Source organism: Aedes albopictus, chromosome 3, assembly GCF_035046485.1.
Source record: "Aedes albopictus strain Foshan chromosome 3, AalbF5, whole genome shotgun sequence".
NCBI classification, from domain to species: domain Eukaryota; kingdom Metazoa; phylum Arthropoda; class Insecta; order Diptera; family Culicidae; genus Aedes; species Aedes albopictus.
The window spans coordinates 109,656,692-109,677,353 of NC_085138.1; the positions used below are offsets into that span (position 1 = coordinate 109,656,692).

General features: G+C 41.2%; 1 protein-coding gene across 1 annotated transcript; it reads left to right on the top strand.

Moving 5' to 3' along the window:
- The first annotated feature begins 657 nt into the window (after nt 1–657).
- On the top strand, nt 658–20,367 carry LOC109414724 (probable protein phosphatase 2C T23F11.1). The gene is made up of 3 exons (XM_029875678.2): nt 658–831; nt 1,114–1,359; nt 18,997–20,367. Exon 3 carries the CDS (start codon nt 19,036–19,038, stop codon nt 20,194–20,196), a length of 1,161 nt encoding a protein of 386 aa, XP_029731538.1. The 5' UTR covers nt 658–831; nt 1,114–1,359; nt 18,997–19,035; the 3' UTR covers nt 20,197–20,367.
- Nucleotides 20,368–20,662: the final 295 nt, after the last annotated feature.

Consider the following 20,662-nt stretch of genomic DNA (forward strand, 5'->3'; position numbering starts at 1 on the left):
GCTTGAAAGAGAGAGGTGAATAAACGTCAGCAAGCTCTATACTTGCATCTTGTCACTTTAATTTCTATATTGAGTTTAAATAAGGGCGAAAGTAACATGAGAGAGTTCTCTTCATCGACTCTCTCTTCTGCAAATTAAAGTGACAAGATGCAAATTCAATTAAACTTTTTACATAGACGCTAGATTGCATCGCAACCTAGCGATTTATGACCAAAAAGTGCAACCATACTTGCATCTTGTCACTTTAATTTGAAGAAGAGAGAGTCGATGAGGAGAACTCAGGCCAAACATGTCTAAAGGTCCTATCTGCAGAAGAGAGGCTCTCTTTGGTTTCCCTCTCTTTCGTTAATATCTTAGCTGTTTATTTGTATTATGATAGTCTCCTTGCATTGAACGATGGTCAAAACAATCGTCTTTTGATTTGTACTGCAAAAATAGTTGAAAAGTGTACCATTGCATTGCAATAATTGGAAGAGAAAGTGAACAAAGAGAGCCTCTCAAATGCAGATAGGACCTATTGAAATGTTTGGCCTGAACTCTCTCATGTTACTTTCGCCCTTGTTTAAACTCAATCTAGAATTATTTTTCCGTGCATAACTCTGCGCGGTGCAACGACAAGGTAGGCGTATTGATCCGAAGCCCCACACCAACTGAACTGTCAAAACAAATCCGTCAAACGGTTTTCAACTTGTTTGCCCGTTCGTTTCGTGTGTGATTATTCGTCGTACGGTACCGTTTTTCGCTCATCGCCCCATTATTGGCTCTGCGCGCTGATAACAAGCTAATCCGATTACATTTTAGTCAGTTTTCACCGTGAATTTTCCGGATCAGGTGAGCAGGCTCTGCTAGTTGTGTGCTTGCGGAACGTGGAACGCTTGTTTACCGGGCGAGAGGAACCTCCCGGAAGCGCCTAGTCCGATCTGCGCGACTAATCAAATTGATCACTGTTTTTCTTTTTCTCCCACCCTCCTCATCGTCGTCGATTGTCGTCATAACACAAATAAAAAAAATGATTCCCTGATTCGGGATTGCTTCTTGTAAAATTCCTCCGGACTTCTTGTGGACGACCGAATGGCCATCAACAATTATCGATTGTTGCTGAATGATGATTAGTCATCTGCGTGAATCCATTTCGCAACGAAATGCGTTTGAGAATCAGCGGCTGAGACGACGACCGACTGCGCGCGAACAAAGATAAGTAGGAGCAGCAGCAGCACCAGCACTCAGCAGGGTATCTTGACTTGAGCTGACGACGAGGGCAAAGGTGAAGCCGCGATTAGCTGCAGAGGGAATAATTAAACCACACAGACAGGCACGGACGGCTACTGCTGGTTGCGGAATTGTGTGTCATCTTTTGCGGTGAGTACCCGAACCAATCGCAATCCAAATTATTGTGATGGAAACAGACGACGTTTTACTTATTTATGTCAATAATTGATCACGTCCTGTTTTCGTTGCGTCGGCGTCGTCGTCGTCGTCGTCATTGTTGTTGCGATCAGAGGGATGATAGAGATTAAGCGCGCTTGTGATTACGCAGGGGGAAGTTTCCTATGTTATATGGGGGATGGATGGACGCCGTTGATGCTGGCTGGATCAGAATTAATTGAATCAAGCGCTTGCTTTGTACTGATGATGTATGAAAGAAATGTTTCAGTAGTCAACTAGAAAAACAAAATATTCAATATTTCAATACTGACAATAATTACCTAATTGACACGACGAAATGACAACTTTGAAGTCAACACCAGGGATATGAGGTGCGAAGACATGTCTTCAAATTGAAGACATTTGAAGTTCTGTGAAGACATTTATTTTTGTGAAGACATATGGAAGACATTTCAAATTTTGTGAAGACTTTTGAAAACTTTTGTTAATTTAAACCATTAATTCAAACCTTGGAACAATTTCAGTTGAAATACGTTGCAATTTTTGTAGATAAAATTTTAAACTTTCAAAACCTTAAACTTACAGATTCCTAATTTTTCGGTCTTCATATTGGCGGAAATTTTGAAGCAGTTTTTAGTTAAGATCAAATTAGATGACCACCACTTCATTCCTCCGGAAATTTCCCCAGGGTTTCATCTAGGACTCCCATCAAGAACTCCTTCAAGAAATTCTTCGGCAATTTCTGCAGGAATTCTTCTGAGATTTTTTCCAGGAATTCCTCCGGACTTTTTTTCGAGATTTTCTCCGGAAATTTCACAGAATTATCTCAGAAATTCGTCCATGAGTGCCTCCGGGAATTCCTCCATTATGAGCTCCTCCGTGAATTTGCATAGGAATTCCTCCAACAATTTCTCTAGGAATTTCTCCGGAAATTTTTCCAGGAGGTTCTCCAGGAATATATCCAGCAATTTTCTAAGGAAAACTTTCGGTTTTTTTTTCAAGAAAATCCTCTCAGATTTTTTCCAGAAATCTCTTCAGGAAGTCTTTCGTGTTTTTTTTTCCCACAAAACACTCGAGAATTTCTCCCGGAATTCCTCTGGGACTTCCTCTACGAATACCTCCGGGAGTGTCTCCGGGAATTTCTCCAGGAAAACCTCCAGGAATTGTTTTGGAAATTTCTGCTGGAAATCTTCCAGAACACCTCCAGGAATTCTTTCAGGAATTCCTCCGGGGACTTTCCTGAAATTCCTCCGGGAATTTTTAAAGGAAATCTTTGGGGTTTTCTCAGGAAATTCTCTGGGAATTTCACCAAGTATTCCTTTGAGAATCCCTCTAGGAATTCCTCAGGAAATTTCTCTAGGAACTCCTCCGGTAGTTTCTCCAGCAATTCCCCTGGAAAATTCTTCAGGGAATCCTCCAACCTTAATGTTCCCCGAAGGCAATTCCAGGATGAATCTCTGGAGGAATCCCCGGGAGAATTCCAGGAGAAATACCCGACAGAATTCCTGAAAATAATCCCGGAAAAAGTCCTGGAGAAATTACTGAAGGAAACTCCGGAGGAATTGTTGATGGGAGTCTTGGAAGAATTCCCGGAGAAGTTCCTGGAGGGAATCGTAAAGAAATTCGTAGTGGAATTCCAGGAAAGGTTTTGGAAGGATTTCCTGGCGAAATTCCTAACGGAATTACTGCAGAAATTCCAAAGAGAATATCCAGAGACATTCCCGGAGAAATTTCCGGCGCAATTCCTGGAGAAAACAAAGGAGGAATTCCTAGAGAAATTCCCGGAGGAATTCCTGGAGAAACTCTCAGAGGGTTTTCTGAAAAAAAAAAGTCATGGAAGACTTACTGAAGGAAGACTTCCTGGAGAAATTCCCAGTGGATTTTTTTGAAAAAAAAAACCGGAGGTTCTCCTGTAGAAAATCCCGGAGGAATTTCTGGAGAAATTCCCGGAGGAATTTCTGGAAGAATTTCTGGAGGATTTCCCGGACAATTTGTTGAAGAAATTTCCGGAGCAATTCCTGGCGGATTTCCTGAAGAAATTCCCGAAGGAATTCCCGGAAACATTCCCGGAGATATTCCTGGAGGAACTCCTAGTAAAATTCTCGGAGAAATCCAGCACGGAGAAATTCTTGAAAGCACTACTGAGGAAAATCCCGGAGAAATTCATGGAGTAATTCCCGGAGGACCTCATGGAGGTATTCTTGGGAAAATTCTCTAAGGAAATCCGTAGGAATTCATGGAGCACTCCTGGAGAAATTCCCGGAAGAATTCCTGTGAAAATTACCTAAGGAATTCCTGAAGGAATCTCCGCAGGAGTTCCTGATGTGGGTCCTAGAGGAAATCCTCGAAAAAAAAATCCGGAAGAATTCCCAGAGATATTTCCTAGAGAAATTCTCGGAGAAATTCCTGGAAAAAATCCCGGAAGAGTTCCTGTAGAAATTCAATGGGAATTTCTTCAGGATTCCATCAAGAAAACCTTCAAAAGTTTCTCAGGAATTCTTCTAGGTGCTCCTCGGATATTTCACCTGGAGTACATCAGGGATTCTTTCAGTTCCTTGGGAAATCTTCCAGGAGTTTGCCGATTTTTTTTTCAGGAGAGCCTCGGAAGTTCCTCCAGAACTTCCTAGGGAATTCATCCTGGAGTTACAAGGGAATTTCTCCGGGAGTTGCTCGGGAATTCCTTCACAAGTTTATCGAGAATTCCTTTAGGTGCTCTCGAGAATTAATTTAGGAGTTCCTCGGTAATACTTCCAGGAGTTCCTCGGGAGTTTCTCCAGAAGTTCCTAGAGAATTCCTTTAAGAATTCCACAAGAATTTCTCCAAGGAGTTCCTTGGGAATTTCTCTGGAGCTCCTTGGGAATCCCTGTACAAGTTCCTCGGGAATTCATTTAAAGGTTCCTCAGTTAATTATCCAAGAGTTCCTCGGAAATTCTCCCAGAAGTTTCTCAGGAATTTTACCAGGAGTTTCTTAGGAATTCGTCTAGGAATTACTCGAGAATTTCTCCAGGAGTACCTCGGGAATTTATTCTGGAGTTCCAAGGGAATTTCTCCGAGAATTCCTCGGGAATTTCTTCAGAAGTTCCTCGAGAAATATTTTAGGAGTTCCTCGGGAATTCCTCAGCGAGTTCCTTGGTAATTCTTCCAGAAGTTCCTCAAAAATTTTTCCAGGAGTTTCTCGAGAAATCCTACATAAATTCCTCAGAAATTTCTCCAACTGTTCCTCGGGAACCCTTCCAGGAGTTCCCAGAAAATTCCTTGATGTATTTCTCGGGAATTTCTCCTGGAGTTTTTTGAAATTCCTCCAGGAGTTACTCGGGAATTCTTCCAGAGTTCATTGGAAATTTCTTCACGAGTTCTTCGGGAATTCCTCCAAGGAGATCCTCGAGAATTCTTCTGGAGATCCTTGGGAACTCCTCTTGAAGTTCCTCGGGAATTCCTTTCCTCCAAGAGTTCCTCGGAAATTCTTCCAGAGGTTCCTCAAGAATTCCACCAGAATTTCTTCAGGAATTCCACTAGAAGTTTCTCAGGAATTCATTCTGGAGTTCCTAGGGAATTTCTCCAGGAGTTAATCGAAAATTACTTCAGAAGTTCTTCGAGAATTCCTTTAGGTGTTCCTCGAGATATTTTAAGTGTTCCTCGGGAACTTCAACAGGAGTTCCTCGAAAATTCTTTCAGGAGTTCGTCGGGAAGTTATACATGAATTCCTCGGAATTTTTTCCAGATGTTCTTCGGGATTTTTTTAGGAGTTTGCCATCAACTTTTTCAGGAGCTCCTCAGGAATTCGTTGAGAACTCCCTTATGAATTGCTAGGACATTCCTTGGAAAATTGCTCCATTCTTCGGAGTTTTTCTAGGAGTTCCTCGGCCATTCCTCCTGGCGTTCATCGGATTTTTTTCCAGGAGTTTTTTTTGGGGATTCCTCTAGGAGTTATTCGGGAAATCTTCCAGAATTTCTCGGAAATTTTTCCCTCCAGGAAATCGTCGGGAATTCCCAGAAAACTCGTGGAGTAGGTTTTCTGGGGACCAAGAGGAATTCCCGATGAACTGCCGGAAAAGAACCTCGAGAAACTATGAAGAACTGTGCGTGGGATTCTTGGAGAGATTCCCGAGAAGCATATTACTCCTCAGAATATTCCCGAGGAATTCCCAAAAAACTCCTGGAGGTTATCCGAAACTTCTAAGGAGTTCCTGAAGGAATTCTCGATTAACTTCTGGAGAAATTCCCGAGGAACTCCTGCAAGAATTCCTGGAGGAATTGTTGAAGATTCTCGTCGATTTGCTCCATGGATCTCATAAGTGAATTTCCGACAAACTCCTGAAAGATTTTTCAATGATTATCTGAAGGAGTTCTCGAGGATCTCCCGGAGGAATTCTCGTGGAGCTCCTGGAAGAATTACCGAGGAGCTCCGGGAGAAATTTACGAAGAACTCCTAGAGTAACTCCCGATCAACTCCTGGAGCAATTTACGAGAATCTCCTGGAAGAACTCCCGAGGTTCTCCTGCAGGAACTCCCGAAACCCCTGGAAGATTTCTCGATTCGATTCGATTTCGATCCGATTTCGATTCGACTCGACCTCCTAGAGGAATTCCCGATTAAGTCCAAGAGTAAGTCCCGAGAATTACCTGTAGGAATTTCCGAGGAACTCCTGGCAGAATTCTTGAAGATCACCTAGAGGAATTCCTGAGGAGCTTTTGGAGGAACTGCTGAGGATCTGCAGGAGGATTTGTTGAGGATCTTCTGCAGGAATTCGCGAGGACCACTTGGGGGAATTTCCGAGGGTGATCTGGGGGAATTCCCGAGAAACTCCACGATACATTCCCAGGGATCTTCTGAAGGTATTCGAGAGGACTTCCTGGGAGAATTTCCGAGGAATTAGCGAAGGATTTCTTAAAGAAATTCCCAGATTTTTTGGGAACTCGAGAAAATAAATCCGGGTGGGGTGGGTGAGTGTCCTTCATGGTGTTACAGCTCGAACAAAGTAATCTCCTCATATAGTTTGACGAAAGAGTGGGTGAATATCAAAAAAGGTCAATTTTGGCGTTATGAAATTTGTGTCTCAACCCTAACTACTGAGCAGTTGACCCCCCTTTCATAAATAACATCTATTGTACCATATTGAGACTAATTGTATTATTGCCATCAAATGCACCATACTGACATCATGCAACATATTCAAATTTCATGCACTATCTGCACATCTCATCTCATAATTGTATAACACTTCGGTACTTCATTTCGCGGTATTCCGTGGAGGAATTCCAGGATAAATCCCTGGAGGAATTTTAAAGGAATCTCTGGAGAAATCCCTAAAGGCATTCCTAAAGGAATCTGTGAAAGATTTCCTGGAGTAATATCTGGATGAACTCCTGAAAGAATTTTTGATGGAATTTAATGAGTAATGCCTGGAGAAATTATTGAAGAAATTCCTGGAGGATTTTTTAAAATAATTTCCGAAGCAATTCATCCGTATTTTTTTTCAGAAATTTCTTTAAAAAATCCTCCAAAAATTCCAGATATACCTTGAGGAGTTCCTCCAGACATTCCTCCAGGGGTTCCTTCAGAAAGCCTCAAATATTTCTAAAGAAATTCCTCAAATAATTTCTTCAGGAATTCGCTCAGTAATTTCTGGAGGAATTCCTCCAAAAATTCCTTCAGGAATCCCTCCAGGACTTCCTCCAGAAGTCCCTCCAAGAATTTCTACAAGGATTCCTCCAGGAATACCTCTAGGTATTCCTCCAGAAAATTCTCTAGAAATTTATGCCAGAATTTCTCCAAGATTTCCTCTAGGGATTCTTCTAGGAATTACTCCATGGATGTCACCAGAAAATCCTAACGGAACTCTTCCAGGAATTTCTTTTAGGGATCCGTCCATGGATTCCTTCGGAAACTTCTCCATAAATTTCTTCAGAAATTCCTCCAGGGATTGATCCATGAGTTTCTTTAGAAATTCCTCGAGCAGTTCCTCCAGACATTCTTCAAGGAAGCATCAATTATTTCTCCGGAAATCCCTCAAAGAATTCGTCCAGAAACAATTCCTCCATAAATGTCTCCAAAAATTCCTTCAGGAATTCCTCCAGTAATAGCTCCAAGAATTCCTCCAGGGATTGCTCCAGAAATTCTTCCAGGCGGTTCCTCCAGAAAAATTTCCAGAATTCCTCCAAGATTTCCACCCCTCTATGGATTTCTCCAGGAATTTCACCCGGTTCCATTCCAGGAATTCCTGTAGGAATTCCACCATGGATTCCTCCAGGAATTTCTCCAAAAATTTCATCAGGAATTTCTCCAGGGATTCATCCATGTTTTTATTCAGAAATTGCTCAAAAAATCCTCCAGGAATTCCTTCACAAATTCCTCGAGGAGTTACTGCATACATTCCTCCAGGAAATCCTTCAGGAAGTCTCAAATATTTCTTCAGAAATTCCTCAAAAAAAATTTCCAGTAATTCCTCCAATAATTCCTCCAGGAATACCTTCATAAATTTCTCCAATAACTCCTTCCAGAATTCCTCTAGACTTCACCGGAGTTTCCTATAGGGATTCCTCCAGAAATTCCATTAGAATTCCTACCAGATTTCCTCCAGGAATTCCTCCACGGATTCCTCCAGAAAATCCCAAATGAATTTCTTCCGGAACTCATTCAGGAATTCCTCGAGAAATTCCTCGAAAAATTCCTCCAGGGATTCCTCGAAAAATTCCTCCAGGGATTCCTCCAAGGATTCATCCACGAATTTCTCCAGAAATTCCTCACAACTTCCTCCAGATTTTCCTCCTGGAATTCCACCAGAAATTCTTCGAGGAATTCCTCCAAACATTTCTCCAGAAACTCCTTAAAGAATGACACCAGAAATTCCGCCTCCAAAAGTTCCTTCAGGAATTCCTCCAGAAACACCAACAGAAATTTATCCAGCGATTGCTCCAGGAATTTCTCCAGGAATTCCCCTAGAAAACACTCTAGAAATTTCTGCCAGAATTACTCCAAATTTTTTGCCAGGGATTCCTCCACGGAATCATTCAAAAAATCCTTAAGAAATTTCTCCCGCAACTCTTCCAAGAATTTCTCGAGGAATTCCACCAGGTATTCTTCTAGGAATATCTCCAAGAATTTCTTCACAAATTTCTGCAGGGATTAATCCACGAATTTCTTCAGAAATTCTTTTAAAAAAATCTTTCAGAAATTTCTCCAGGAATTACCTCAGAAATTCCTCGAGAAGTTGCTGCAGGAAGCCTCAAATATTTCTCCATAAACCCCTCAAAGAATTCCTCCAGACATTTCTCCAGGAATTCTTCAAGGAATTCCTCCAAAAATTTCTTCAGGTATTCCTCCAGGTAACCCTCAAGAAAATCATCTAGGATTTTTTGCCAGAATTCCTCCACAATTTCCTCCAGGGATTCCACCAAGAATTCCTCCTCGGATTACTCCTCAAAATCCTACACGAAAAATAATTTAATTATTTTATTTATGAGTAGGTATTGATTAATAATTTTCATTAGGAATGCCCTAATTGCTTCTACAGGGTGTTAGGTTCCTGAGTGCAAACTTTTTAAAGGGTGATAGAGGACCATAAATGATGAAAAAAAATGTTCTACGCATATGGTCAAATCTCAACCGTTACGTAGTTATTGAACTCCCCATGTTTTTAACTCCTATTGTCTTAACTGATTATAACTTTAAAAATGGTCAAACTTATCGCAGTTTTTTTACCCTTATTCGAAAGATCATTGAATTTTCTATCAAATGGCATCTTTGAACCGATTAACCAGTTTAATAACTAAGTTTTCTAGAGCAAATAGCCTAAAAGTTGTGTGTTTTAATTTGTTTTTGTCAATTATCTTTGAAAAATGCGTAATAAATTAAAATTCTTTCTTTGGCAAAGTTGAGGCCCTAGTTCCACTCTACAATTCGTTCTTTGACATCAAACTTCTAACTCTTATCGTTTTGTTGCAATTTTGATTTAAACGTCGCATTTCAGATCATAAATTTTCAATCGTCATGGTAAGCACTTTTTTGCGCACTGTGCCGCACATTTAAATCAAAATTTCAAGAAAACGATGAGAGTTAGAAGTTTGATGTCAAAGAACGAATAAATTTCTCCAAGGATTCCTCCAGGATTTTTTCCAAAAATTTCTTTGGAAATTCCTGCATGGATTCATCCATGAATTTCTTCAGAAATTCCTCAAAAAATCCTCAAGAAATTCCTCCAGGAATTCCTTCAGAAATTCCTGCAAGAGTTTCTCCCTCATTCCTCTAGGAAACTTTAAATTTCTCCATAAATACCTTAAATAATTCCTCCAGGAATTTCTCCAGTAATTTCTCCACGAATTCCACCAAAAAGTCCTTCTAAAAATTTCTCCTGGAATTCCTACAGGAATTCTTCCAAGAATTTCTCCTGGGATTCCTCCAGAAATTCCTTCAGCGAAAATCCTCTAGGAATTTCTGCCAGAATTCCTCCTCTTTCAGGAGTTCCTCGAGAAATTCTTTCAGGGATCCTGGATTTCTCCAGGAAAAAATCCTCGAGGAGTTCCTCCAGACATTCCTACATAAATTTTCTCTAGGAAGCCTCATTTCTCCGGAAATTCCTGCAAGAATTTTTCCAAGAATTCCTCCAGGAATTCCTTCATAAATTCCTCTTAAAAACTTTCAAGAATTCTTTCAGAAATACCACCAGGAATTCCGCACGAAGTCCCTCCATGAATTCCTCTAAAAATTCCTTCAAGAATACCTCCAGGAATTTCTAGATGGATTACTCCAGGAGTTTTTTCACAGATTCCTCCAGGAATTCCAGCAGGTATTTCTCCAGAAAATCCTCTAGGAATTTCTGTCAGATTTCCTATAAAGATCCCTCCAGGAATTTTTCCGCGGATTCCTCCAGAAAATCTCAAAAAAATTTCTCCCGTACTCTTCAGGAATTCCTCCAGGAATTTCTCGAGAAACTCACCCGGGGATTTCTAAAGACGAACCACTGGAGGTATTCATGGGGGAACTACTGGAGGATTTCGTGGAGAAATTACTGGAGGAATTCCTGGAGGAATTATTTGAGGAATTTATGTAGAAATATTTGAGGCTTCTTGCAGGAACTCCTCGAGGAATTTGTAAGGTTATTCCTGGAAGAATTTCAATCAATGGATGGATAAATTTCTCGAGGAATTCCTGGAGTAATTTTCGGTGGAATCTCTAGAGGAAATTTAGGAGGAAATCTGTTAAAAAATCTAAGATGATTTTATTGCGGGTTACCTGGAGGAATACCTGAAGGAAGTTTTGAAGGCATTCCTTGAAGAATTCTTGGAGGAATAACTGGAGAAATGCCTGGATGAATTCTTTGAGGAATTTATGTTGAAATATTTGAGGCTTCTTGCAGGAACTCCTCGAGAAATTTCTGAGGTTATTCCAGGAAGAATTTCTGTAGGAATTTTTGAGGAATTTCTGAAGAAATTCATGGTTGAATCCCAGGAGGAATTCTTGGAGATATTCCTGGAAGAATCCACGAAGGAATTCCTGATGGAATTCCTCGTGGATTTTTTGGAGAAATCTGTGAAGGAATTCCTTGAGGAATCCCTGGTGAAAATTATGCAGAAATTCTGGCAGAAATTCCTAGAGGTTTTCTGGAGGAATTCCTGAAGGAACTTTTGGAGAAATTTAGAGAAATTCTGGCATAAATTTTTAGAGGATTTTCTGAAGCAATACCTTCAGATTATTCAAAAAATAATCCATGGATTGTTTAAGAATTTTGTACAAAAAATACTTTAAGAGTCCCTCGAAGTATTCCATCAATAATTCGTCCATAAATTACTGCAGACATGGATTTCTTGAGATATTTTATCCGAGGATTCCTACAGAAATTCTTCCAGGAATTCGCTAAGAAAGCTCTCCTGAGATTCCCTAAGGAATTCCTCATGCGATTGCTTCCGGGATTCCTCATGATGTTTCTTCAGGAATCCTCCCAATAATTCCTCCAGAGAATTCCTTCTGTGATTCTTTCAGAATCAACTTCAGGAATAATTTTAAAACTGCCTCCAAGAACTCTTCTTGGGATTCCTTTAGAAATTCCTCCTGGAATTCTTTTAGAAACTCCCTCAGCAATTAATCCAAGGCTTCCTTCAGGAACTGTATTTTCTCAGGAATGTCAGCGAGTTCTTCAGTACTTCATCCTAGGATTTCTTCAGTAACTCCTTCTGGAATTTCCTCAGGAATTGCTTCTGAATTCCTCTAGGAATTTCTCCAAAGAGATTCATCAAGGAATTTCTCTAGAGATTCCTTCAGGGATTCCTCCAGGAATTCTTCCATTTATTCCTCCAGGGGTACCTCCTGAAAGTGCTTCAGTGATTATTCAAGGAAATCCTTCAGGAATTCCACTACGGATCCCTCATTAAATTCATGTAGCAATTGCTCTGAAGATTTCTCAAGAACATGCATGTCTCCAGGAATTTCTCCATGGGTTCCTCCAGGTTTTCGTTCAGGAATACCCTCTAGGGAGTTTTTTAGGGATTTCTCTAGGAATTCCTTAAAGAATTCCTCTAGGAATACCTCCAGGCATTCCTTCAGGAGTTCCTCCAGGGATTTCTATAGGGATCCCTTCAAGCATTTCTACAGGCTTTTATTCAGGGACTCCTCCAGGAATACCTTCAAGAATTTCACCAAGAATTACCCTAGTTGATCCAGGAATTCCTCCAGAAATTGATCTAGGAATTCCTCCAAGAATTTCTCCAGAAATTAACCCAGGTATTTCTTCAGGAATTCCACCAGGAATTTCTCCGGGAATTCTTTCATGAATTCCTTCGGAAATTCCTACGACAGTTCCTCGATTAATTTGGCCAAGGAATCTTCTAGGGATTCCTTCAGAAATTCTTTCATGAAATTCTTCAGGGATTCCTTTTTGTTGATTTTTTTTTTGTTTTTGGAATTCCTTAAGGTATTCTTTAGGGTTTACCCCAAGAATTTATCCAGGAATTTCCCTCCGCATTTCTCCTCTAGAGATTCCTCCAAGGGTTTTTCCAGAAATTCCACCAGGAACCCTTCAGGGATTCCTCCAATGATACCTCCAGTAATTCCTCCAGAAGTTCTTCCGAGAATTCCTTCTGGAATTCATGCAGAAATTCCTCTGAGAATTCCTCTAGGAGTTTCTTTAAAAATTTCTTCAGGGATTTCTCTCAGAATTCCTCTAAAGATTCCTCTAGGAATTCATTTAGGGATTCCTCCTGGAATTTCTTCAAGAATTCCTCAAGTGAATTCTCCAGGAGTTGCTCCTGGGATTTCTCCAGGAATTTGTACAGAATTTTCTCCTGGCATTCGTCCTGAGGTTCCTCCAGAATTTGCTTCAGGGATTTTTTAAAGAATTTTCCCGGAAATTCTTCCAAGAATTTCTCCAGAATTTTATCTCAGGATTTCTCGTAAGATTCAGGATTCCTAGTAAGGCTTCCTCTTAAGAGGTTTCTTCAAAAATTTCTTCAGGGTTTCTTCCCAGAATTCCTCTAGGTAATCCTCCAGGAATACATCCAAGGATTTCTCTCAGGATTTTTTTCCAGGTTTTGCTCTAGGAATTCATCCAGGAATGTCTTCTGCGAGTCCTCCAGGAATTTCTTCTGAAATTCCTCCAGGGATTCCTCGAGGGTTTCCTCTAGGTATTCCTGCAGGAATTCCTTTAGGAATTCCTTCAGGGATTTCTCTAGGGATTGCTCCGGGAATTCCTCCAAATGACCCTTCCAGAATTCCTCTAGAGATTCCTCCAGGATGCCTTCAGGAAATCCTCCAGTTATTCCTTCACAAATTCCTCCAGATATTCATCCAAAAGTTCCTCTAGCGATTTCTACAGAAATTCCTCCAGGTATACTACTTTCAGAAATTCCACCAGAAGTTTCTCCACGGAATCCGCCACGAATTTGTCCAGAAGTTCCTCCAAGATTTCTTTCAGAGATTTCTCTAGAAATTGCTTCAGGGATTTCTCCAAGATTTCCTCCAGGAATTTCTCCAAGGATTTCTCCAGAAATTTGTCTAGGAATTCCCATGAGGAATTCCTCAAGAGATTTCTTCAGAAATTTCTCCACGGATTGATCCCATAATTGCCTGGATTCTTCCAGGCATACTTTCAGAAATTCCTCTAGGGATTGCAACAGGGTTTACTCAAGGCATACCTGCAGGAATACCTCCAGGGATTTCTCCAGGAATTCCTCCAGGGATTGCTCCGGGAGTTCTGTCGGGGATTGCTTTTCAAAAATTGATTCAGGGTCACAAATTTCAGAAATCCGTCCATCATCTTTTCCAGGGATTCATCCAAGATTTTTTCCAGGATGACCTGTAGATTTTTTGATTTACTTGGAAGGCGATCCAGCGATTTGTATTTGAACTTTTTAAGCTAATTTCAGAATGATGTAGGACCCAAGAAATTAACCAAAAAGTCATCCAGGTATTCTTTCACAATTATCTCCGAGACATTTTAAAGTTGTCTATCCACCAATTTATTCAGGAATCCATCCATGAAATCCTTCAAGAATACTCCATGCAGCTCCAGCAAAGGAGTTTCTTTAGAAATTCGTCCTGCATTTTTTTTCAGGAATATATTCTGGGATTCTTTCACAGTCACTGTGACTTACTTTAAACGTGCTAGAAGAACTTTCAGAAAATTCCCCCAAAAGAAGATTCTTCCGGGACTCACCCAGGATTTCCTTCCGGAATTTTTCTAGAAATTCACTACGAATTCCTCTAGGAATTTCTGGATAAGTTCCCCCAGACATTTATTTTTTAATATGTTCCAGCTATTCTTCCCGGAATTCTTCAAGGTGAATTCCAGGATTTTTCCATGAATTCCGTAGCTTGAGGATTCTCCAGAAATACCTTCAAGAACTGAGGATTTCTCCAAGAATTCCCTCTGGAGATTCGTCCAGGAACTAAATCTGGGTATTACTTCAGGAACACCATCAGGGGATTCCTACATGGATTTCTGCCTGGAATTCCTCTAGAATTTTAATCTGTGAATTCCTCCTATAACTCCCTTTTTGAGACTGCTACAGAAATATCATCTGATGATTCTTTCCCGAAATACAATGTGTCGATTACTCCAGAAATGTTATCCTGCTTTCCATCAGGAATTTCTGATGGGGATTCTCCCTGAAAGATCGTTTTGGGAATTCCGTCTTAAATGCCTTTTGTGGACTTTTTCGGATTCCTTCATTCGTCTGGCAATTCGATCTATGGACTACTCCAGGCACTCCTGAAGGATTCCCACATGGAACTCCTAGAGTATTTCCAGAAACAACTGCTGCAAGATTACCAGAAGGAATTTCTGAAGGATTTGCACAAGGAACTTCTTGAGAACTTTCAGATGGAGCTCCTGAAGGCTTCACAGAAATAACATCTGGAAGATTTTCATAAGCAACATCAGGAGGGCTTTCCAAAGGAACCTCTGAAAGATTTTCAGAAGAACCTTCTGTAAGATTTGCAGAAAGTACTCCTAGAGGATTTCCCGCAGCAACTCCTCGAATATTCCTAGAAGGAATATTCCAAGAAATAAAAAAGCGTTGTTGTGGTGACTTAGCATTCTCTGTGAAACTGGCAACACTAATTAGTAGGAAGAGCAGAAGTAAATAGTATAGTGTTGGGTGAAGAGGTAGCGCTTCGGAAGGGCGAATAATTTAAATACCAAAATGTAAGTTAGTTTAGTATAATTAATGTTAATATATATAAAACTAGCTGTACCCGGCAAACTTTGTCTTGCCTACTGCGTTTTTTGACGTTTTAAGTTTGTAGCAAAGACCAAATCCCCGGTCCCCGGTATGGAAGATCGATTTTCAAAAACTATCAATTTGTCCATGTTTTATACCTCATAAACCTTCCTTGGGTGAAAACTAACAGAACAAAACTAAGACGACCAAAATCGGACCTTCCGTTCGCAAGTTATGCGCGGTCCCACGTATGCCACTGCATTTTTATATATATAGATATAGATAAAGAAATGAATTTCAGCATTGAAGCTGCTATCAGGAAGCTGCTTTCGATAGTTGGTTTACCGCTCCGAAGATGACTGCATACCCCAACAAGCGTAGTGGTACGAGATATTCTATAGAAATCACATAACATAAATTTTCTTGGCACTATTTTAGAAAGAATTACTAGGAAACCGAGAAGTATATTTGCATATATATGCGAACTTGATTCCGCAATCAAAGAACCAAGTATGCTCCTTTCCACTGCTAATGGTCAGCATGGCACACAGAGCACTTGTCTTGAACTTAGAAGCACCCTGCTTCTGGGGACAATTTGCAGTAAAATTCCCGAGCTTCTTGCACGTAAAGCTCACTCCTGCTTTTTTCTCTGCCTTGGGATGCCGGATGATGTGGTTTTTGCTTCGTGTATAACGCTCCTTGGCTTGACGTATTCAGCGGCCATTTAACATCCTGCCACATCTTCGCCTTCACAACGTCCGCCGAAAGTTCGATTCTCGATGCTTTTGAAGTCCCAATAAACGAACACCATACACGGACCGCACTGTAGACGGTTCAACAATACCACATACTGTTCAAATTGTATCCCGAATGGGTGGTTAAGCACATCTTATGGTTATCGTTTATGCGGGCAGTGCCTTATCCTTTACTGTACCCTCTACTCTAACCCTCCACCATACTCTATATATTGTGATAACCTTCTACTCCACCCCCTCTACTCTATCATTCATCCAAACCCTTTACTTGACCGTCTGCTCTACCGTTTACTCTACCCGCTACCCTACCATCTACCCTGACCCTTTATCTCACCCTCTACCCTTTTACTCATCAAGCCCGATCGATAGATACCCATATTGCATGGTATCATAGCTCAAACTACCATTCCGTGGCCGTCATTATGGATATGGTCCGCCATCTTGGATTTCAAAATGTCGTCAAATATCGATTTTTGACTTCTACTCATTAAGCTCGATCGATGCATGATATTATAGCTCAAACTACCATTCCATGGCCGCCATTTTGGATAAGGTCCGCCATCTTGGATTTTAAACTGGCGTCGGATATTCATTTTTGAGTTCTACTCATGAAGCCGGATCAATAGATACCTATATTGCATAGTATCTGAAGCAGCATTGCCGTTAAATAGCATACATTTTGGAGATTAGGCCGCCATCTTGGAACCTAAGCCGCCATCTTGAATTCCAATACCCCTACTACCACCTCCACATCCTAAGGAATGTGTATGCCAAATTTGATTGAAATTTCATTGATAAAATTATTTTCTTAGTCTTTTTGGAAAGATACAAGTTGCAAAATGATGATTTTTTCAGCACGAGTCGTACAACTTGAAAAATCAAGTTTTGCAACGAGTTGCATACAACTTTTGGAAATGTGGAAAAACAGGCCATTATGCTGCACTTTTACGTTGTTTAGAGCTGCTCATTATGATTGGGAACTGCAAACTTAGATCAATGGTGTGTCTTTATGTTATAAAATCGAAATTGATAGCTTTTTTGTTATAAGTAGATGAGAAGTTGTATTTCGGCATTTCGCTGTATAAGTTATTTTTCAATTAATGACTTTAAACGAATAACTAGCTCTCGAGTCACTTTCTTGAAAATAAGCTCAAATTCTTGTTTGCCTATTATTAGTAGCATATTGTTATCTCATGGTACTTGTCAGTAGAATTTTGTGATAATTTTGAACCTTTGAAGCTGAATAGGACTGATGTTGTCAAGTCTGTACAAACTTGCTGACCCAATATCAAAAGGGGCCGGATCACAACGTCCGAGGCCACACTGTCCCGGTCGTTAAGTCATGTTTTTTTTGCGAAATAACGTTGCGAAATAAAGTTTAGGTGCGTCATAATATCCTATGTACCTTCTTTCCTTGGGCTTCGTGGCATACTTGCATGGTTGCATGTTTGGACACTATGCCTCGAAAAATGCGACATAAAGCCCTGGGACATTATGGCCTCGGACTTTATGATACTGCGCCATATCAAAATACTCTTTTCCTATCCCATGACGTTTGTGTGGTCAGCAAAAACTATTCAGCCATTACTCCTCCTTATCATCGGCTTTCTTCTGACTTGCGCTTCCACCAAATGCTGCAAATATACATTATGCTATGAGCTATGCTATACATTCTATGTAAGGTACGTTTAATGCATTTATATGATCACACTTTTGCCAGATAAAAAGGTATCGGTATACAATTATGTATAAACGGTATAACACAATTATAAACGGTATAAATGATAAAATGTGATACTACAACAATTTTGAGTTCCGGTTGGCCTTTTTCGGCAGAACACATGTTGCTCTAAGTAATGCCTACTCAAATCATCTATGTTTTAAAACTTTCTTTTTTCACTGAATTGTTCATCCACTTCCTAAAGGGGTCCACAATACCTCCCTTACCCTATCATTCATAAAGTTGACTTGACATAGAACAATTATACGCGAAAGGAGGGGTAATGTTTTCAAACCTCAGTTCCGAATGGCAATGTGCTTGTAGCATGGTAGCATGGCGCCAAATGTGATAATATTTTGAATATACAAACGGTAATAGGTAGAATATAGACGTGCTTAATCGAACATATACGAGTCAAGACCACAAGTCTCTAATCGAATTCGCGATCTATTATCAGCTCAGGCTGCAACGTCGATAATATTCGTTACTGGAGATACTGAATGAACGGGATTTGTAATGTTTAGTCCAGTTCAGTATTGCAGAATTAATTACCGTCAAGGTCGTAACTGCTGCAAAGTGCTCAGTGATGATTATTTATCTGTCTTTTTCCATCACAACAAAAGCGATACAAAGGCGATAGCAAACTTGAATTGGAATGGCCGGCCGCGGTACTGATGATAAAGAATTACCATGTCCTATGCACCAAATACGACAAACAAACAGTATCTCCCATCATTTATCAATCGCGCGATAACAAACGAGCTTGTGGTCAATTGTCGTAGTCAGCTGCATCGACTGTGGCGCTTGACAACGGATCATCCTATCTGTTGAATGTGCTTTCTTTGCAACCTAAAACAAGGTTGGAGCGGTTCTGGTATAATGATTTGTTGTCATACAGCCGTTTTTAAACTGTTATATCTCAGGATTCAGTCAAACGAATAAAATGGAATTTTAAATATGGCTAATATACAAAACTTTTGAAAATCATTTGACTAAACTATAGGTTACATTCCAAGTAGCATTTTGATGACCAATTGTCTTGTAGAGGTTTTGAGAACCGTCATAAAACCTAATCTCTTTTATTTTCGTTTTATGATGATTTTAAGAATATCTTCTAGTCTATTTGACTGAAAAATGTTACTTGGGATGAGCATAGATGACCGTGCAATTCATAGTTGCCACTCCGTGATTGATAAGAACAATCAAAATTACACATAGTACCAACAGATGGAGCCTGGTTGGCTCACCACCTACTATGTGCATCTTTGAGAGTTCCAAGCTTTAAAAAGTCAATGACAGCGCCGGCCCCGTCCTCACGGTCATCAAAGAAGGAAAGGAATGTGCGTGCGACATCCGTTGCAGCTTTGATTTACATATAAAAAGTTATTAACATTGTAAATGGAAAAAATGTGTGTGTATCTCTATCACTCTATCACTGACCCTCAACTCAACCCAGTTTTCGTCCGATTCTTCCCCATTCCAGATCGACTGCTAGTCACCAAAGAAACCATACCCACCAATCATGGGTCAGACGTTGTCGGAGCCGGAAACGTCGAAGGAGTCGGCCTTCTGCCAGAATGACTACTACAAGGTGGGCTCGAGCTGTATGCAGGGTTGGCGCATCCACATGGAGGACTCGCACACGCACATCCTCTCGCTGCCGGACGACCCAGGGACGGCATTCTTTGCCGTGTACGATGGCCACGGGGGAGCCAACATCGCCCAGTACGCCGGTAAGCATTTGCACAAGTTTGTTACCAAGAGGCCAGAGTACGGGGAGGACGTGAAGCAGGCTTTGCAGCGGGGATTCCTGGACATTGACGAGGCCATGCTGAACGATGAGTCGTTAAAGGAGCAGATGGCCGGATCGACGGCCGTTGCCGTAATGGTCAAAAACGATAGGTTGTACTGTGCAAACGCTGGGGATTCAAGGGCCATTGCGTGCATTAATGGGAAGCTAGACGTGCTGTCCTTTGACCACAAACCGAACAATGCCACCGAGCTGGAGAGGATAAAGCGGGCGGGGGGTTATGTGGAATACAATAGGGTCAATGGGTATTTGGCACTTTCGAGGGCTCTAGGGGATTTCAGTTTGAAGCGTAACAGCGACAAGCTGGCAGAGGAGCAGGTTGTGACGGCCTACCCGGACGTGGAAGAACGGGAGGTGACGGAGGACTTCGAGTTCATGGTTATCGCTTGCGACGGCATTTGGGACGTGCTGCCGAGCCAGTCGGTGTTGGAATTCGTTATGAATGAGATCGCCCAAGGTATCTACCCGCAGAACATTTGCGAGAACCTGATGACCCGGTGCCTCGCTCCGGATTGCCAGATGGGCGGGATTGGAGGGGATAACATGACGGTGATCATCGTTTGCTTCCTGCACGGACGGCCGTACGAGGATTTGGTCAACCGGTGCAAGGAACACGTGGTCGAAATGAACAAGAAGGTCTCGGAGATGTTCATCGATCACGAGTCGAGTTTTGTCCCCCAGCAACAGCAGCAGCAGCAGCAGTCCAGTTCGAAGAGTTCTCCGAAAAAGGATGGCGAAACTAGTGACCCGTCGCCGCTTTCCTCCCCCGAGCAATCCCCGAAGGCGTCTCCCAGTGAAAAGACAAAACCTGCCGATGGGCAGTCCTCGCCGGATGAGGACGACGACACCAGCGAGGAACTGGATCTGAAGTAGGCAGACAGCGTAGTAGGCCGCACCGCGCACGGCGTGAGTGATCGTAGTAGATAGAGTTTTCCATAGGTTCCTTTGATGCTCTGTTTTTCTCTTCTGTGGTTCCTTGCCGATCAATTGTAAAATTCCCTTAGATTGTTAAAAATCCTGATGACTGTTTTTATTTTACTCTTACGCACTAAGTTTTAAAATTACTTGTGAAAGACTCCATCCCCGCCGGAATCGCTCCTAGCCAATGATGCAGCGTGGTATAGGATCTTATTTTTGGATCGTTGACGTCCAAAGTCGGGTGCAAAGAGAACAAATTATGTAGAGGATCGTGTTTTGCTCATTTGGATTTTAAATTATTAGTATAAGCGAAATATACACTGGGTTGTAGAGGAATAGTGAAATACAGTCGAAAAGTGGCTGCTTGTCGTTCATATGATTGGAAAATGGTGGTTCTTGTTGCAATAGACTACAACACGTG